Source organism: Microcaecilia unicolor, chromosome 5, assembly GCF_901765095.1.
Source record: "Microcaecilia unicolor chromosome 5, aMicUni1.1, whole genome shotgun sequence".
NCBI classification, from domain to species: Eukaryota; Metazoa; Chordata; class Amphibia; order Gymnophiona; family Siphonopidae; genus Microcaecilia; species Microcaecilia unicolor.
Window position 1 is genome coordinate 232,048,005 of NC_044035.1, and position 13,507 is coordinate 232,061,511.

The window sequence follows — 13,507 nt, forward strand, 5'->3', positions numbered from 1 at the left end:
TCAAGTTGCTAGTACAGGATCCTCTCCTTAAGGAGGATCCAGATCCCTTTTGGCTTATGGGGAGTGGTCCTTGAAAGGATTAAGTTTAAGGAGCTGTAGTTATTTGCCATCTGCAATTTCAGCATTGCTGAAAGCATGGAAGGTCATGCCATTGGCCTTTGTTACGTTATATACCATTTTGGAAACCAAGATAAAATATATTCCATGCATCCAAAAAGTTCACAAGATGGCCATATGAGAGCCAGATGATTTAATGGTGAGATGGAAGAGATGGTGAAAGCCAGAAAGGCAACTTCAGAAAATGGAAAGCAGACCTTAATGAAGAAAACAGGGGTGAGCATTGGCATCTTAGTAACAGTAATAAGGCAGCCAAGAGAGACTTTAAAAAGAAGCTTGTTGCAGAAGCAAGGACTAATTCTAGATCTGACAGGATTATTCCCTTATGGCAAAAGAAAGCGCCAGGAGCCTTCAGAATCGGGACAAAGTTCCTTTAATCACACAACTTGGAAAACAATCTTCAAGAAATGAGCAAGAAATGAAGATTGTTTTCCAGGTTGTGTGATTAAAGGAACTTTGTCCCGATTTTTGAAGGCTCCTGGTGCTGTCTTTTGACATATTGGACCTTGTTCTGTACTTTGTACCCTCTTTGTTGCGCTGAGGATTATTCCCCTACTCATTCAACATCACTTGCTCCCCATAACTTTTCAAATCCAACACACAGTGCTTACTCTTACAAAGTGCTCTACCCAAATACCCCATTCTCTCTCCTCTCTACTTACTCCTTAACGCCCCAACTAGGGTTTTCTGCTCACTAAATAACAGTCTTAAGAATCTGCTTCTAAAATAGGTTCATTATGATACTACGAGAAACGAGCCTTTTGGTTCTCGCCTTCTCTCTGGAATTCCCTTCCCTCTGCTCTTCAATTCAGACCTTCTTACTTGAAATTTAGAAGACATACTTTTTTGAAAGGACATATAACATACAACTGAGTTGTGACAACACTCAGGGGATCCACTTGCTCTTTCAAACCCTTTTTTTGAATTTTATTTTTATAGATCTTTGCCTCTTTATTTATTTTCCCTCTTTTCTTTCCTTTGACAAATGATGTTCCTTTCCCACGTACTTATTTTATTGTATTTTGTTCACCGCTGTACTGTCTTTTGAGGAAGGGCAGTATATATTAAATACAATTAACCATAAACCATTTTTGTATATTGGACAGCCTGTAAACCTGTTTGGAGCTTTCCAGGGAGAGGTGGTATATAAAGTGGACATAAATCTGGAATTTAAAGGATTGCTGCCTATCTGTCTTCTTGCATGACCCTTGGCTATTTCTCCATATCTTCCTCAACTTTTTCATAAATCACAACCTCAGTTACTTCCGTTAATTGAGAGCTCAGATTCTGAATGTCAGTCAGTCAGTCAGTCAGTTTTATTTATTTATTTACTGCATTTATATCCCGCCTTTATTCAAGGTGGATAACAGTGGTCACATAAATAGTCTTTAAAAAGTGTTAACCTTTTCATTGTTTTTGCCACTGTTGTGGAGTTTGGTTAATTTTTGGTAGTCTGACTATTAGTTGAAGGTTGGCTTAGATACAGACACACTGTGCCTTTACTGCTGCACAAATAGGTGTTCTCTGCATCCAGTACCACTTACCTGTCCCCAGAGCCTACTATCTGATGTACCTACAAACGGTACCAGCCCAGACTGCCAGGAGATGCACGTATTCCTGAGCCTTGATATAAACAGATCAGGGGTTCTCGACTCAGTCCTCAGAACATACTCAGCCAGTCAGGTTTTCAGGATATCCACAATGAATATGCATATGAGAGATTTGCATACAATGAATGCAGTACATGCAAATCTCTCTCATGCATATTCATTGTGGATATCTTGAAAACTAGGCTGGCTTGGTGTGTCCCAAGAACTGAGCTGAAATAGTGATTAGTGTCCAGTTTAATATCTTATCTTTTCATTTTTTTGTTACAGCTATCTTACACATCAGCAGAATATGTCTGGTATTTGTTCTCTCTACATAATTTTTTTCTGACTGGGAGCAGTGACTTGAATGACATTGAAAATTAGTTATGAATGTAGCTTGTATTCTGTGACCATGTTTTATTGCTGCATACACAGAATTAAGTATACCCTATGCTTTTACATGGAAATAACATTGCACGAAAATACTCGCATGGAGCCATGCAATTTATTGAATTTAGTTCATTGGAGTAGAGAATTGACATATTATGTTAGTCCAAAAAAAGTTGTCACCAACTTGTTCACTGGCATGAACCTTTGCAGCATTTACACAGTACCTGGAGTTGGCTTGTGCTAAGTTAGTTAGCTGCAGCTATTATTTTTTTCAGTTTGAGGTCAAACACAATGTGCTAGAGGTTGCTCCTGAAGATCCAGGGAACCTCTTGTTAAATTTTATGAAAAGTATCTTGTTTATTGAAGCTGAACTAGCAAAATCCTTGAAGTTAAGGTACTTTTTCATGTCTTTCCGAGGTATGGACAGTAATAACATACCAGGTATGGACATTGTGGAACGTTACCTCCATTTATGAAAATTGGTATAGAGCAGCGGTTCCCAAACTGTTCACCAGGCACCCTAGTGCGCCGCAGTGAACTCTCAGGGGTGCCCTGGCAAATCCGAACCTCCCTTCTGCCTCCACCCGAACCACTACTGCTCCCCCCAGTCCAGCATCTGCCTCCTCTGTCCCCTTATGATTTCCTGCTCCGGGGCATAGCCGGCAGCCATGTGTATGGAGATTCTGGTCCTCCATGACTGCAGCTTGTTTTGCCACCGCTGCTCTTCATTTGGAAAAGCAGCAGTGGCAGGGATTGGGTGTGTGGGAGGGAGCGGAGATAGAGGAGGCAGATGCTGAATCGGGGGGAGAAACAGAGGGGGCTTAGGCTGGTTGGAAGAGGGAGCATGAGCGAGGTCAGAGGCTGGATGGAAGTGGCGAGAGAGGGAGAGATGGAAGGGAGAGAGAAGGAGGGCAGAGATTGGATGGCATTGGGGAGAGGGCGGGCAGAGGCTGGATGAAAGTGGTGAGAGAAGGTAGAATGGAAGGGAGAGAGGAGGGCAGAGGTTGGTTGGAAGTGGGGAGAGAAGGAGGGCAGACTGGATGAAACTGTCAAGAGAGAAAGAAGGATGGAAGGGAGAGAGAGAAGGAGGGCAGATGCTGGATGGAAGGGAGGAGAGAAGGAGGACATTCATTGGAATGCAGGTATTGGTGGCTGAAGCATGCTTACTCAGGAAGTGGACCTCTTCAGCTAGTGGGGCTTAGGCATCCCCGCCACAAAGGTAGGACTCAGTGCTGGTGGGGAGGGGTGGGGGAGAGAGAGACTTGAGAGGAAATGTGTAGCCTAGAGGTACCATATCCTGAGAAAGTTTGGGAATCACTGGTATAGAGGCTGGTTCTGTGTTTAGATTTCTTCAGCATGAGGAAACCTAAATTCTGTGCAATAAAGAGGATTTTAAAGAATCAAGATTCTGCATCCATGATCTCAAATTATGATCCTTGAAATTAATTTTGTCATTATGTTTTCTGAATAGGAAGAAGAGAATTTATCCAAAGATTAAAACTTGAAGCCACATTAAGCGTGCATGATGGTTGTGTAAGTAAATCTTTGGGTTTATTGTTGTAGAAGCCTAAAATTGCAAGCAGGAATGGTATTTGTACTGCAGATGGGATGCAGGAGGATTAAAACTCCAATTCTATGGCCTAAAATATTAGGAGTAACTTGAAGTTTTTAAAATATGCTGCCTAGTAGTTTCATGACATGTGTGCTGCTGTTGGTACTGTTTGTTTACCCTGTCAGATAATACTAAAACTAGAGGATGCTGAAGAAACTAAAAGCCAGCACATTTCAAACAAATATGATTAAAGTTTTTCACTCAATACACAATCAAGTTGTGAAATTTGTTGCTGGAAGATATGGTCAAGGAGTTAGCGTAATTGGGTTTAAAGAGTCTAAAGTTTTGAAGGAAAATTAAATAAACCATTATTCTTTGTCGTCATACCAGACCAGTCCAGATGAATGGATTATGTCCATCTACCAGTGGATGGAGCCAGAGAAAACATAGTTCCTGTAAATCGCCCCTTAAGGATATCGTGCAGCCTGGAATGTTCAGTATTTTCTCAGTCTCCAAACAGATGGTACATGAACTATGCAGCAAATCTTTGGTGCCTTTTAGCCTGATCCTGCCCTAATTCCCACTGGGTGCCAGTAGAGCAGGGAGTTTTCCTCTTGGAGGATTTGAGCTCATTGACTTTGTCCTGGGAATGTATGGAGCGGTTTGACATCCGATGGTGCCAGTTCCCTCCCCCCACCCTCCACTCCCCCGTGCATTAGCGGTTTCTGAGGAGTTCTTTGAGGCTGTATTCATTGTTATTCTTTTTATTCAGGTTTATTCTCTACTGCTGGTGTGTGCTGACTTTCCACAGTTTTCTCAGCTGGTACGTTTTGCCCTTATCGTCCCCATTCCGCAGGTGATGGGAAGAGGGTTCTTTCTGCATTTCTTGGCTCAGTTACCCCTTCATCAGTGTAACGGGAACCCCCCCCCACACACACACTCAAAGAAAGTGCTTTTTGTATAGGCTCCAGAAGCAGACAGGGTTTTTGGTGCCTTCCATTTCATGTTTGCTTCTCTTTCTGGCCTTCATTCTCCTTCGTTTTGGGCAGTGTTCCCACAATGGTCTGGTTTTGGTTGGCAGTGCTTTTGCTTTCATCCTCTGTTGGAATTTCCCTCGCAGCAGTGGTCTACTCGTCTGGACTTGGCCTACAGCATGGACATGGTAGGTCCTTCTTCGATGTCGGGCTGAGGCACCAGGCATAGTTTTTCTCCCTTTGCCTCAGCCATCGTGGAAGATATTCAAGCAGGCCTTCTCATTTTGTTTCTGGGCACGCACAGCTGTGGGACTTGACCACGGCAGTTAGTGCAGGGTGTACACTGCCTTTGTGCCTTAGGTCCCCTTGGGAGGATTTTGGGTGGCTCCCTGGCAGGCACTGAGTGGGGCTGCATTGCCCTTCAGAATGTTCTTGGTTTGCCGTTCTGTTAGGGATCCTGCAAGCCTGGGCTATGTGCTTTCTTCCTGTGGGGTACATTCAAAACTCAGTTCTGGGGCGGCACCTCTACTTTCTGGTGCTGACTTGCACAAGCAATGTTTGGTAATCTCCATTGGGAGTGACTCATTCTCCTTTCGACAGCCATTTTTTCCGACGGTTTATGCAATACAGCTCCGTCCTTCATGGAGTAGTGGTGCGGTTTTCTTGCTTCAAGTGATTCGAATCTTCAGTTGCTTGTGCCTCCGTACTTCTGGATACCTTCTGGGCAGATGAGCTTCCTTCACCATATGTTTGATGACCTGCTGTCTCATCTGTGGCTTTCTGCTTCCTGTTTGTGGGGGGCATGCAGTACTGTCTGTGATGTTGCAACCCAGCTGCATCCTTGTCCGGGGAGAGCAGGTATTCTTCTCTGCGGACCAGAGACAGTTTTAGTTGTTGCTCATAGCTCCTTTAATCATGGAGACCAGCTTGTAGAGCCTAGTTCCATCCTGGTGTTTGACCACTGCTCTGTTTGTTGAGGGGGCCCAGCTCCATTGGTGCCTGAGGGGGCCCAGCTACCCCTTGCATATGGAACCCAGCACTATCTGCACCTATACAGCTGGGTATATCTAGGCATGTGGAGACATGCTCCGTCTGGGCAGGCAGGGCCCAGCTCCATCTGGGTTTGTTCCTAGGAAATGGAGATTAGGACTCCATTTTTAAATGTTGAGTGCAGTTCCGTCAGCGCATGGGGAGCGGGCAGGTAGGGCACTCCTCCATCTTGGTCTGCAGGTCAAAGCTCCATCTTTGCACGTGGAGCTCAGCTCCATCATTGCTTGTGGAGCTGGTGGCTGCTTTACGTCATGTACGTGACCTATCATGGACATTTGGATCACAGTTTCATCCTGAGGCGAGTAATGCCATTTGGACTTGGCATGTCGGGTGCAGCTTTGACCTAAGGGATGGAGTGTGGACTCCCTATGAAGATCTACCTTTTCTTTGGTACATAGCTCCAGCTCGGCGCACCTTCAGCTGTCTCCCTTTTGAGCATGACTGTTACTAGTTGTCGCTGACAGGTATGCTGGCAGGTGCTCTTTTCGCCATTGGTATAGGTAGAGCGCAGCACCATTGCTGGGTGGTGCACTCCTCCTTCAGGTAGCCCGCTTTTGGGTGGGGTGGTTAACATTTGCAATGTTGGCTGGCCATCTCAGTATCCTTTGTTCTCGGCTCCAGTGCTGATGAATTTGGCTCATCTGGGTCTATAGTCCGCTGCTCCATCGCTGTACATGGGGTGCTGCTCCTCAGCAGATTGTGTAGATAGAGCCAGCAGCAATACAGTACTTTCTTTGGAGTGGTTCCATCTCTCATTATTTATTTATTTATTGCACTTGTATCCCACATTTTCCCACCTGTTTGCAGGCTCAATGTGGCTTACAAAGACCTGTTATGGCATCGCCATTCCAGGGTAAAAAGATACAGTTGGTGTTACAAAGATAACAAGGATGACAAGAAGATTTAGTCAGGCAGTTATGTAAGGAAGATATTCAGAATAAGGGTGAAATGGTGGTGTGTTATAGTTAGTTATGGATTCTCGAGGTAGGCCTTGTTGAAGAGGAAGGTTTTCAGAGATTTGCGAAAGTTGGTTATGATTCGATCCCCTTTGTTTTTTTGGTGGAGTGCACTCCACATCCACCTTGTGGAATTTGGGGGCATGCCGGTATATGCCGGTATAAGGGCCGTTGCTCTGTTACCTCTTATGCCTAATTCCCTATCTTGGTATCAGCCTTTGGCTACAGCTCCACTTCTGTATGGAGCATGCCACTCTGGACACAGGACATTCTGCTGCTTCCTATGGCTACAGCCTGGCTGTAGCTTGGACCGGCATGGGTCACTTCTATACTGCTGTGCCCTTGTGTTCTCTTTGTGCGGGATGCACCTCTTAATTTCTGAGGGAGGTATGGTGCTTAGTCTGAGCAGTTGCTATCCAGACCTGGACTTGTCCTGGTTGCCTTGGGTCAGTATGGCACTCGCCTGGGATTTGGCTTTTGACAGTTTCTAGCTGTCTGGTACCTTGAGTACTCCGGAGTTGCCTGGTTCCTCAGGTATGCTTCTTGTTTTCTAGTTTTTCCTGCAATATTTGGTGTTCACCATTGGGAGTTCCTTGCTTCGAATGCACTGCCTAGCTCTGGAGCCTCTGTACACTTGAGTCTCTGGAGGAAAGCATTGTCTGACACTCTCATCTTGAGACCTCTCCCTCTTGCACAGGCAGGCCCTTTCTTTGTGGCTGGTTCCTTAAGTGGCCACTTTTGTTTTCTCTTTACGTCTTTATGGCCTTCCTGGGGAAAGGTCCAGTGTTTACCCCATGTATCTTTGTTGAGCCTTATGCTTTTTCCTCCTTAGGATTAACTTTGTGGCCTTTTGGTTTTCCAGGAAAATGGGGTCTTCTCCAGCTCTGATGGTCTCCTTTGCTTGCTTCTAGTTCCATTCTCTTAGGGGTTAGTATCCCACGTTCTTGCCTTTCATTCATGGCTGTTTACTGGTTTGCTCCCTTTCTCAGGGATTTTCTCGTCCCCTGGAAGTTTGGGCGTGGCCAGTTGAGCTCTGGCTTTCTCTCTCTCTCAGTAGGCCTACCCTTCTGGATACTGCTTTGCTACATCTCATTTGTCTGGTCTGATCTGATGACAAAGAAGGAGAAATTGTCCTACCTGATAAATTTTCTTTCCTTTAGTCCAGACACCCTCCCTGCTTGTGTTTTGTGTTTGCTTTTCAGGCACAGGTTCTTTCTTTGGCAGAGGTCTTATGTCTCGCACATCCTCGGATTCATGTCTTCTGATTCTCTGACACTTCCCGTCTGAGTATGGACTTCAATCATGGATTTTTTGGCTGAATGAGACGGATGCTCTCATGTCATGCTGGATGCTATTGAGGTCAGGGGCACCATTGCTTGGCTAATCGAAATACTGAATATTCCAGGCTGCAAAATACTCTTGAGTGATTCACAGGAACTATTTTTTCTCTGTCTCCATCCACGGGTAAATGGACATAGCCCATTCGTGTGTCTGGTATGACTAAAGAAAAGAAAATTATTATTTCACCTTAACCATTTAGATTTTGGAAAGCCACCTTATGTGAGCAACAAGGAGTGATCTGACTTGGGCACTGTCAAAGTCAACTTTCCACACCCTTCTATATATTTGACATTCTTCCATCTAAAACATACAATTCAAAATACATTAAAGTAGGAGTTTGTACATGACATTAGGGTGTCAAAAGTCCCTAGCAGCTGTGGGTAATTTTTCTTGTTATGACCTTTCCAGGAGTAAGGGTACTCTGGATGCAGCATAAGGAATTATGCTCCTAGGATTTTTGTTTTTTTTTTTTAGCTTGGCACCCTGTAATGGAAACCAGGGGAGGAGCTAGGGGTCCAAAAGGACATAAAATTAATGTTTTTTGGAGGGGAAAAGGACTTTGTTTATACCTTTGTCTTGGTTACTCTTTTTGCTGTGTCGGCAACAGAGAGCATAGGGCTTTGGAGTCAGTGGGGTCCTAGGTGCTGATCTAAGCCTCAAGCAAAGTGATGCTCTAGCCTTTCCCAAACTGGTAAATTAGAGTTGGGAAGTTTTTCCTAGGTATTCTTCCCACCCACAGTGGAGAGAGCCCTCTAGTAGCAGGAGGCCTGGTATCAGTGGAAGGTTTGGGGTGGGGGGTGGGGGACCAAAACAGCTAAGAAGAGAGGGATTCTTTGTAATCCGTTGATAGTTTATGTGGCTGGCAAGTGCTTGACATTGCTAGAACCTGTTAAGTCAGGAGGGTTCAGGTGGTGTCCAGGACCACAGGGACCTAAATAATTCAGAGAAGGGCCAGGATAGTATCTGGGGTGAGTGTTTCTATCCAGGGGGACAGGAGAACAGAACTAATTGAGTCACTTCACCAGCCAAAGAGAAGCGTATAAAGACTGCTATGTTAAAAGAATCAAATTGTTAGGTTTCAGTTATAACATTGAGAGTGCTGTGGAATGTTTGTAGTCCAGAAGAAAGCAAGATGAGGAGTTTTGTGTAGACCTTGTATCTGGGTTGACTACATCAAGACCTTGGAGACAGTTCCCCTCCCCCTCCCCCCAACTTTGAGACCCTAAAATATAAAAATAAATGTGCCACTAAAAATAGGATTCACTGGGGGTTAAACTACATATACAACATATTTGTGCACTTTTTATATGAAAGAATTCAAAGAGATAGGTATCAAAAATATTGATGTGCAAGTCATCAGATACCTTGACTTGGTACTTTGGTAGAAGCTCCCTTTGCAACAATAGTCATGAATAGTTGAGGATAAGTGTCTACCAAGGAGGTTAGATGAAAACAGGAGACAGGGTGAACATATCTAGCCCATTATACTGGCAGAAGCCATTAGGTGGAGCTTGCTGACTGTAGGCGGAGATTGCAACCATTTTCACTCACCCAAAACAATAGCAAACACTGTTGAAATCAATAGCTAAAGATTATCTCTCTATATAAAAGGCACCTCCAACGTTCTAATTGAAGCCTCCAGCCGGAAACTTGAGGTGGCATAGATATCCGGTTTAGCAAGTACAAAGGAAAAGAGAGTACTGAAACAAGCAGACAGAAACAACTGAGGGAGATAATTGTTTTTTTCAGGCACCGGGAGTGGTTGCCCTGGGTGATTAACAAGGTCAGCTGGGGTGCACAGCTCCTTGCAACTAAAGCAATTAACTCCTCTCAGAGTCTTAGGAGCTTGCCTTTACTCACCCACGCTGCCCTCATTGCCATACACTCTAAACCAAACAAACCTAGCAGCTGCTGCTCCACATTGTTGTTTTTAAATTGTTGCTCCATCAGAAACAAGTCTACAGCTGTTTCAACTGGGAGGGAAGGTGACCCTGGAACTGGGAGGGTGGGGACTCTGAAACTCTGAGGGGCGGAGGGTGGGGGGACCCTGAAACTCAGACGGACCCTGGAACTTGGAGGGAGGGAGGGAGACCCTGGAACTGGGAGGGCACACACTCTGATTCTCATTCCCTCTCTCTCACACAGTCAATCTCACACACACTCTCTCAAACATACACACTCTGAGGAAAACCTTGCTAGCGCCCGTTTCATTTGTCAGAAACGGGCCTTTTAGCGCCCGTTTCATTTGTCAGAAACGGGCCTTTTTTACTAGCTAGAAATAATGGACTGCCTATGTGTGGTCCATGCTGTAAGAAGTCTAAAGCTGTTCCACTTAGATAGGCAGTGCCTTAAAAGGTGGAGGACAGATTTTTAAAAAATTGTTATTACTTATTTGACTGTTTTTTAATTTGAAAGCTTCCCGTATGCAGATATAAATATAGTGAAATAAAAATTGAATATCAATAAAACAGCTTAAAAATTATTGTAGCTGGTAGAAACAGCTGTATTTTATGCTTATTCTACACAGTACAGATGGCCAAATTTCAGTGAAGATATCCTGTTTCCTGACGGGTTCATCTTAATTGTTGTAATCTGCCTTGGGAAGCCTGGTGTTATAAACATGAAATATGTTGAAATTAAATGGAAGTAAAATAAAGCTCTCCTTTCATTAGGGCACATGGAATCACGTGGAGGGGCATAATCAAACGGGGCGCCCAAGTTTTCCTGAAGGCGTCCTCGCAGGACGTCCCCGCAAAGGGACGGGGAAACCCGTATTATTGAAACAAGATGGACGGCCATCTTTTGTTTCGATAATACGGTCGGGGACGCCCAAATCTCAACATTTAGGTCGACCTTAGAGATGGTCGTCCCCGATTTTAGGTGATAATGGAAACCGAGGATGCCCATCTCAGAAGACAAAATGCAAGCCCTTTACCTTGTGTGCTGAGCCCCCCCAAAACCCACTCCCCACAACTGTACACCACTACCATAGCCTTTAGGGATGAAGGGGGCACCTAGATGTGGGTACAGTTGGTTTGTGGTGGGTTTTGGGGGGCTCACATTTACCACCACAAGTTTAACAGGTGGGAGGGGATGGGCCTGGGTCCGCCTGCCTGAAGTACACTGCAGTACCCACTAGAACTGCTCCAGGGACCTGCATACTGATGTCATGGAGCTGGGTATGATATTTGAGGCTGGCAAAAAATATTTTTATTTTTTTTTAGGGTGGGAGGGGGTTAGTGACCCCTGGGGGAGTAAGGGGAGGTCATCCTCGATACCCTCCGGTGATCATCTGGTCAGTTCGGGCACCTTTTTGAGGCTTGATCGCAAGAAAAAATGGACCAAGTAAAGTCATCCAAGTGCTCGTCAGGGACGCCCTTCTTTTTTCCATTATCGGCCGAGTACGCTTATCTGTTAGGCACGCCCCAGTCCTGCCTTCACTACACTTCCGACACGCCCCCGTGAACTTTGGTCGTCCCCGCGACGGAGAGCAGTTGAGGGCGCCCAAATTCGTCTTTCGATTATGCCGATTTGGGTGACCCTGAGGGAAGGACGCCCATCTCCCGATGTGTGTCGGAAGATGGGCACCCTTCTCTTTCGAAAATACACCTGAATGTCATCTGTTTTGTAGAACTTTACGTTTTGGATACACAAATGGATTATTCTGTTTTTTTGAACATGTTTCAGGAACAAGTGGTTTTATAAGTCAAAGTAAAAAATAAATATTTTGTTTCATGCAGATCTCTTTTGTTTAAACATAATTAAGTGGGCTTTAAACCACTAACACAGTCCATTGGTTTTCTTATATTTTGTTCTTGTGATGACATACTGTGCCAAAACTGAGCACTCTTATCTCTGCTTGGTTGATAATAAAAGGAGCTCATTGTGAACACTATCCACCTTAAAAAGGTTGTTTTGTGGCTTTACATGATATTGAATAAATAAGTTTGTTTTTGTTCCTAGTCATACATTCAAATAATCCTTTCAAGAAAGCCAGGTAATTGTTTAACTTATTAGTGGAACATAGCCACAGAGGCATGGTATGGTCGCATTTTCAATATGGTAATACAGGTTGAGTTAGTCTTCACTGGACCAAATTTGCTTTCCTTGTGCCATAGGCAGTGTCTTAAAAGGTGGAGGATAAAAGATTTTTTTTTTTTTGCTTTTATATCACATATTATCCCAAACAAACTCAGGTTCCATTTGGATTACATTTAAAAATACAATGAGACAGAATAATAGAATTCAGTTATATCATGGGGCAAGTAGATGGATATGTCTGAAACATTTAACAAAGTTGAGATTAGCATATATACCCAACTGGGCATTTAAAAGTTTGTCCTTTAATGATGCCATATATTTAGAAATCATAGCCATAAGTATAGACAGTTATTCAAATATTATCACATGCATACACCACAACAGGAATCCATACACACATTGTAAAAGTAAACAACAACTTCTACAGAATACATCCAAAACATTTTTATTTTCTCATTTCCATCTTCCCAAATTCCAGACAGCAGGTGTACAGATCAGCAAGACCCAAAACAGTCCAAAACAAGTAAAGTCAGAAACTAACACAGTTTATACCTAATTGTTCAGCCACCCTTAGGATTCACCTTTGGGATTAAAAAGCAAAACCATGTGTATGTAAGGACTGGATAAACGAATTAAAATAAGGTTTAAAGCAAATGCCATTAATATGTAATACTTGGTATCAATAATGAAACAGTGAAGGAATATTCACATAGCAAGCAGCCTGAGCCAACAGATTTATTTTCCATTGAACATAATGAACTTTGTATAAGCTTGGACAATGTTGGTATTTAGACTGATGACAGAATGTCTGCATAAAGGATGCTCATCTCTCATTATTCAATACCTCTTTGTGAAATAGTAGTAATAAAAAAGGCAAGTGCATTTTTATAATATACCACTGCAGTCCACAAAACAAAAGGTGCAAGTTTTTCTTTTGATGTAAGCACAGGAAAAAAGATGTTAAATGCTCATAGGTTTCAAACTAATGTTTTTAAAAAAAATTGTACTTATAAATAGTAAATCTGATTAAGAACCTGATTCTCATAACACATCTGTTTTGGTGGCCCTTTACTAGATGAAAACATTTCTGCACGAATACAGGGAGTCCCTATAACTAGTCCTTCCAAATGACACAATGATTTAAAATTTAGAACTAATTATTACTCTAACCAGTTAAGCCAGTTTTTCTGTGTACATCCATATGCTGCACAAGCCAGCATGTTTCAAAATATAAGTGAGATCAAATAAAAATACTACCAACAAAAGAATGACAATGTGGATAGAGCGGTTCATAGGTTTGATTGACTTGTTTTGAGTGAATGGGGATGACAGCTGCGTGGAGGAGGATTTTGAGATGGGCCTGACTCCCCAGAATGCAATTTGTGGCTTGCAGCCATATGGTTGAGTCTATTGGTCAGCTTTGGGTGCCAGGAGTTGGGCCATAGACCTTGGCCTGGTGGTGTCCAGGGTTCTGTGCCCCCCATAGCCCATGGGTGC

The 13,507-nt window shown here is 43.6% G+C and overlaps 1 protein-coding gene across 6 annotated transcripts in view; it reads left to right on the forward strand.

The window, feature by feature from the left end:
• DCAF6 (DDB1 and CUL4 associated factor 6) overlaps positions 1-13,507 on the forward strand; it is a 540,954-nt gene that overhangs the window by 77,458 nt on the left and 449,989 nt on the right. For all 6 annotated transcript variants that reach the window (XM_030203854.1, XM_030203855.1, XM_030203856.1 and 3 more), the window contains exon 2: positions 3,568-3,629. In XM_030203854.1, the coding sequence (XP_030059714.1) occupies positions 3,568-3,629 (62 nt within the window). The remainder of the gene's footprint in view (positions 1-3,567; positions 3,630-13,507) is intronic.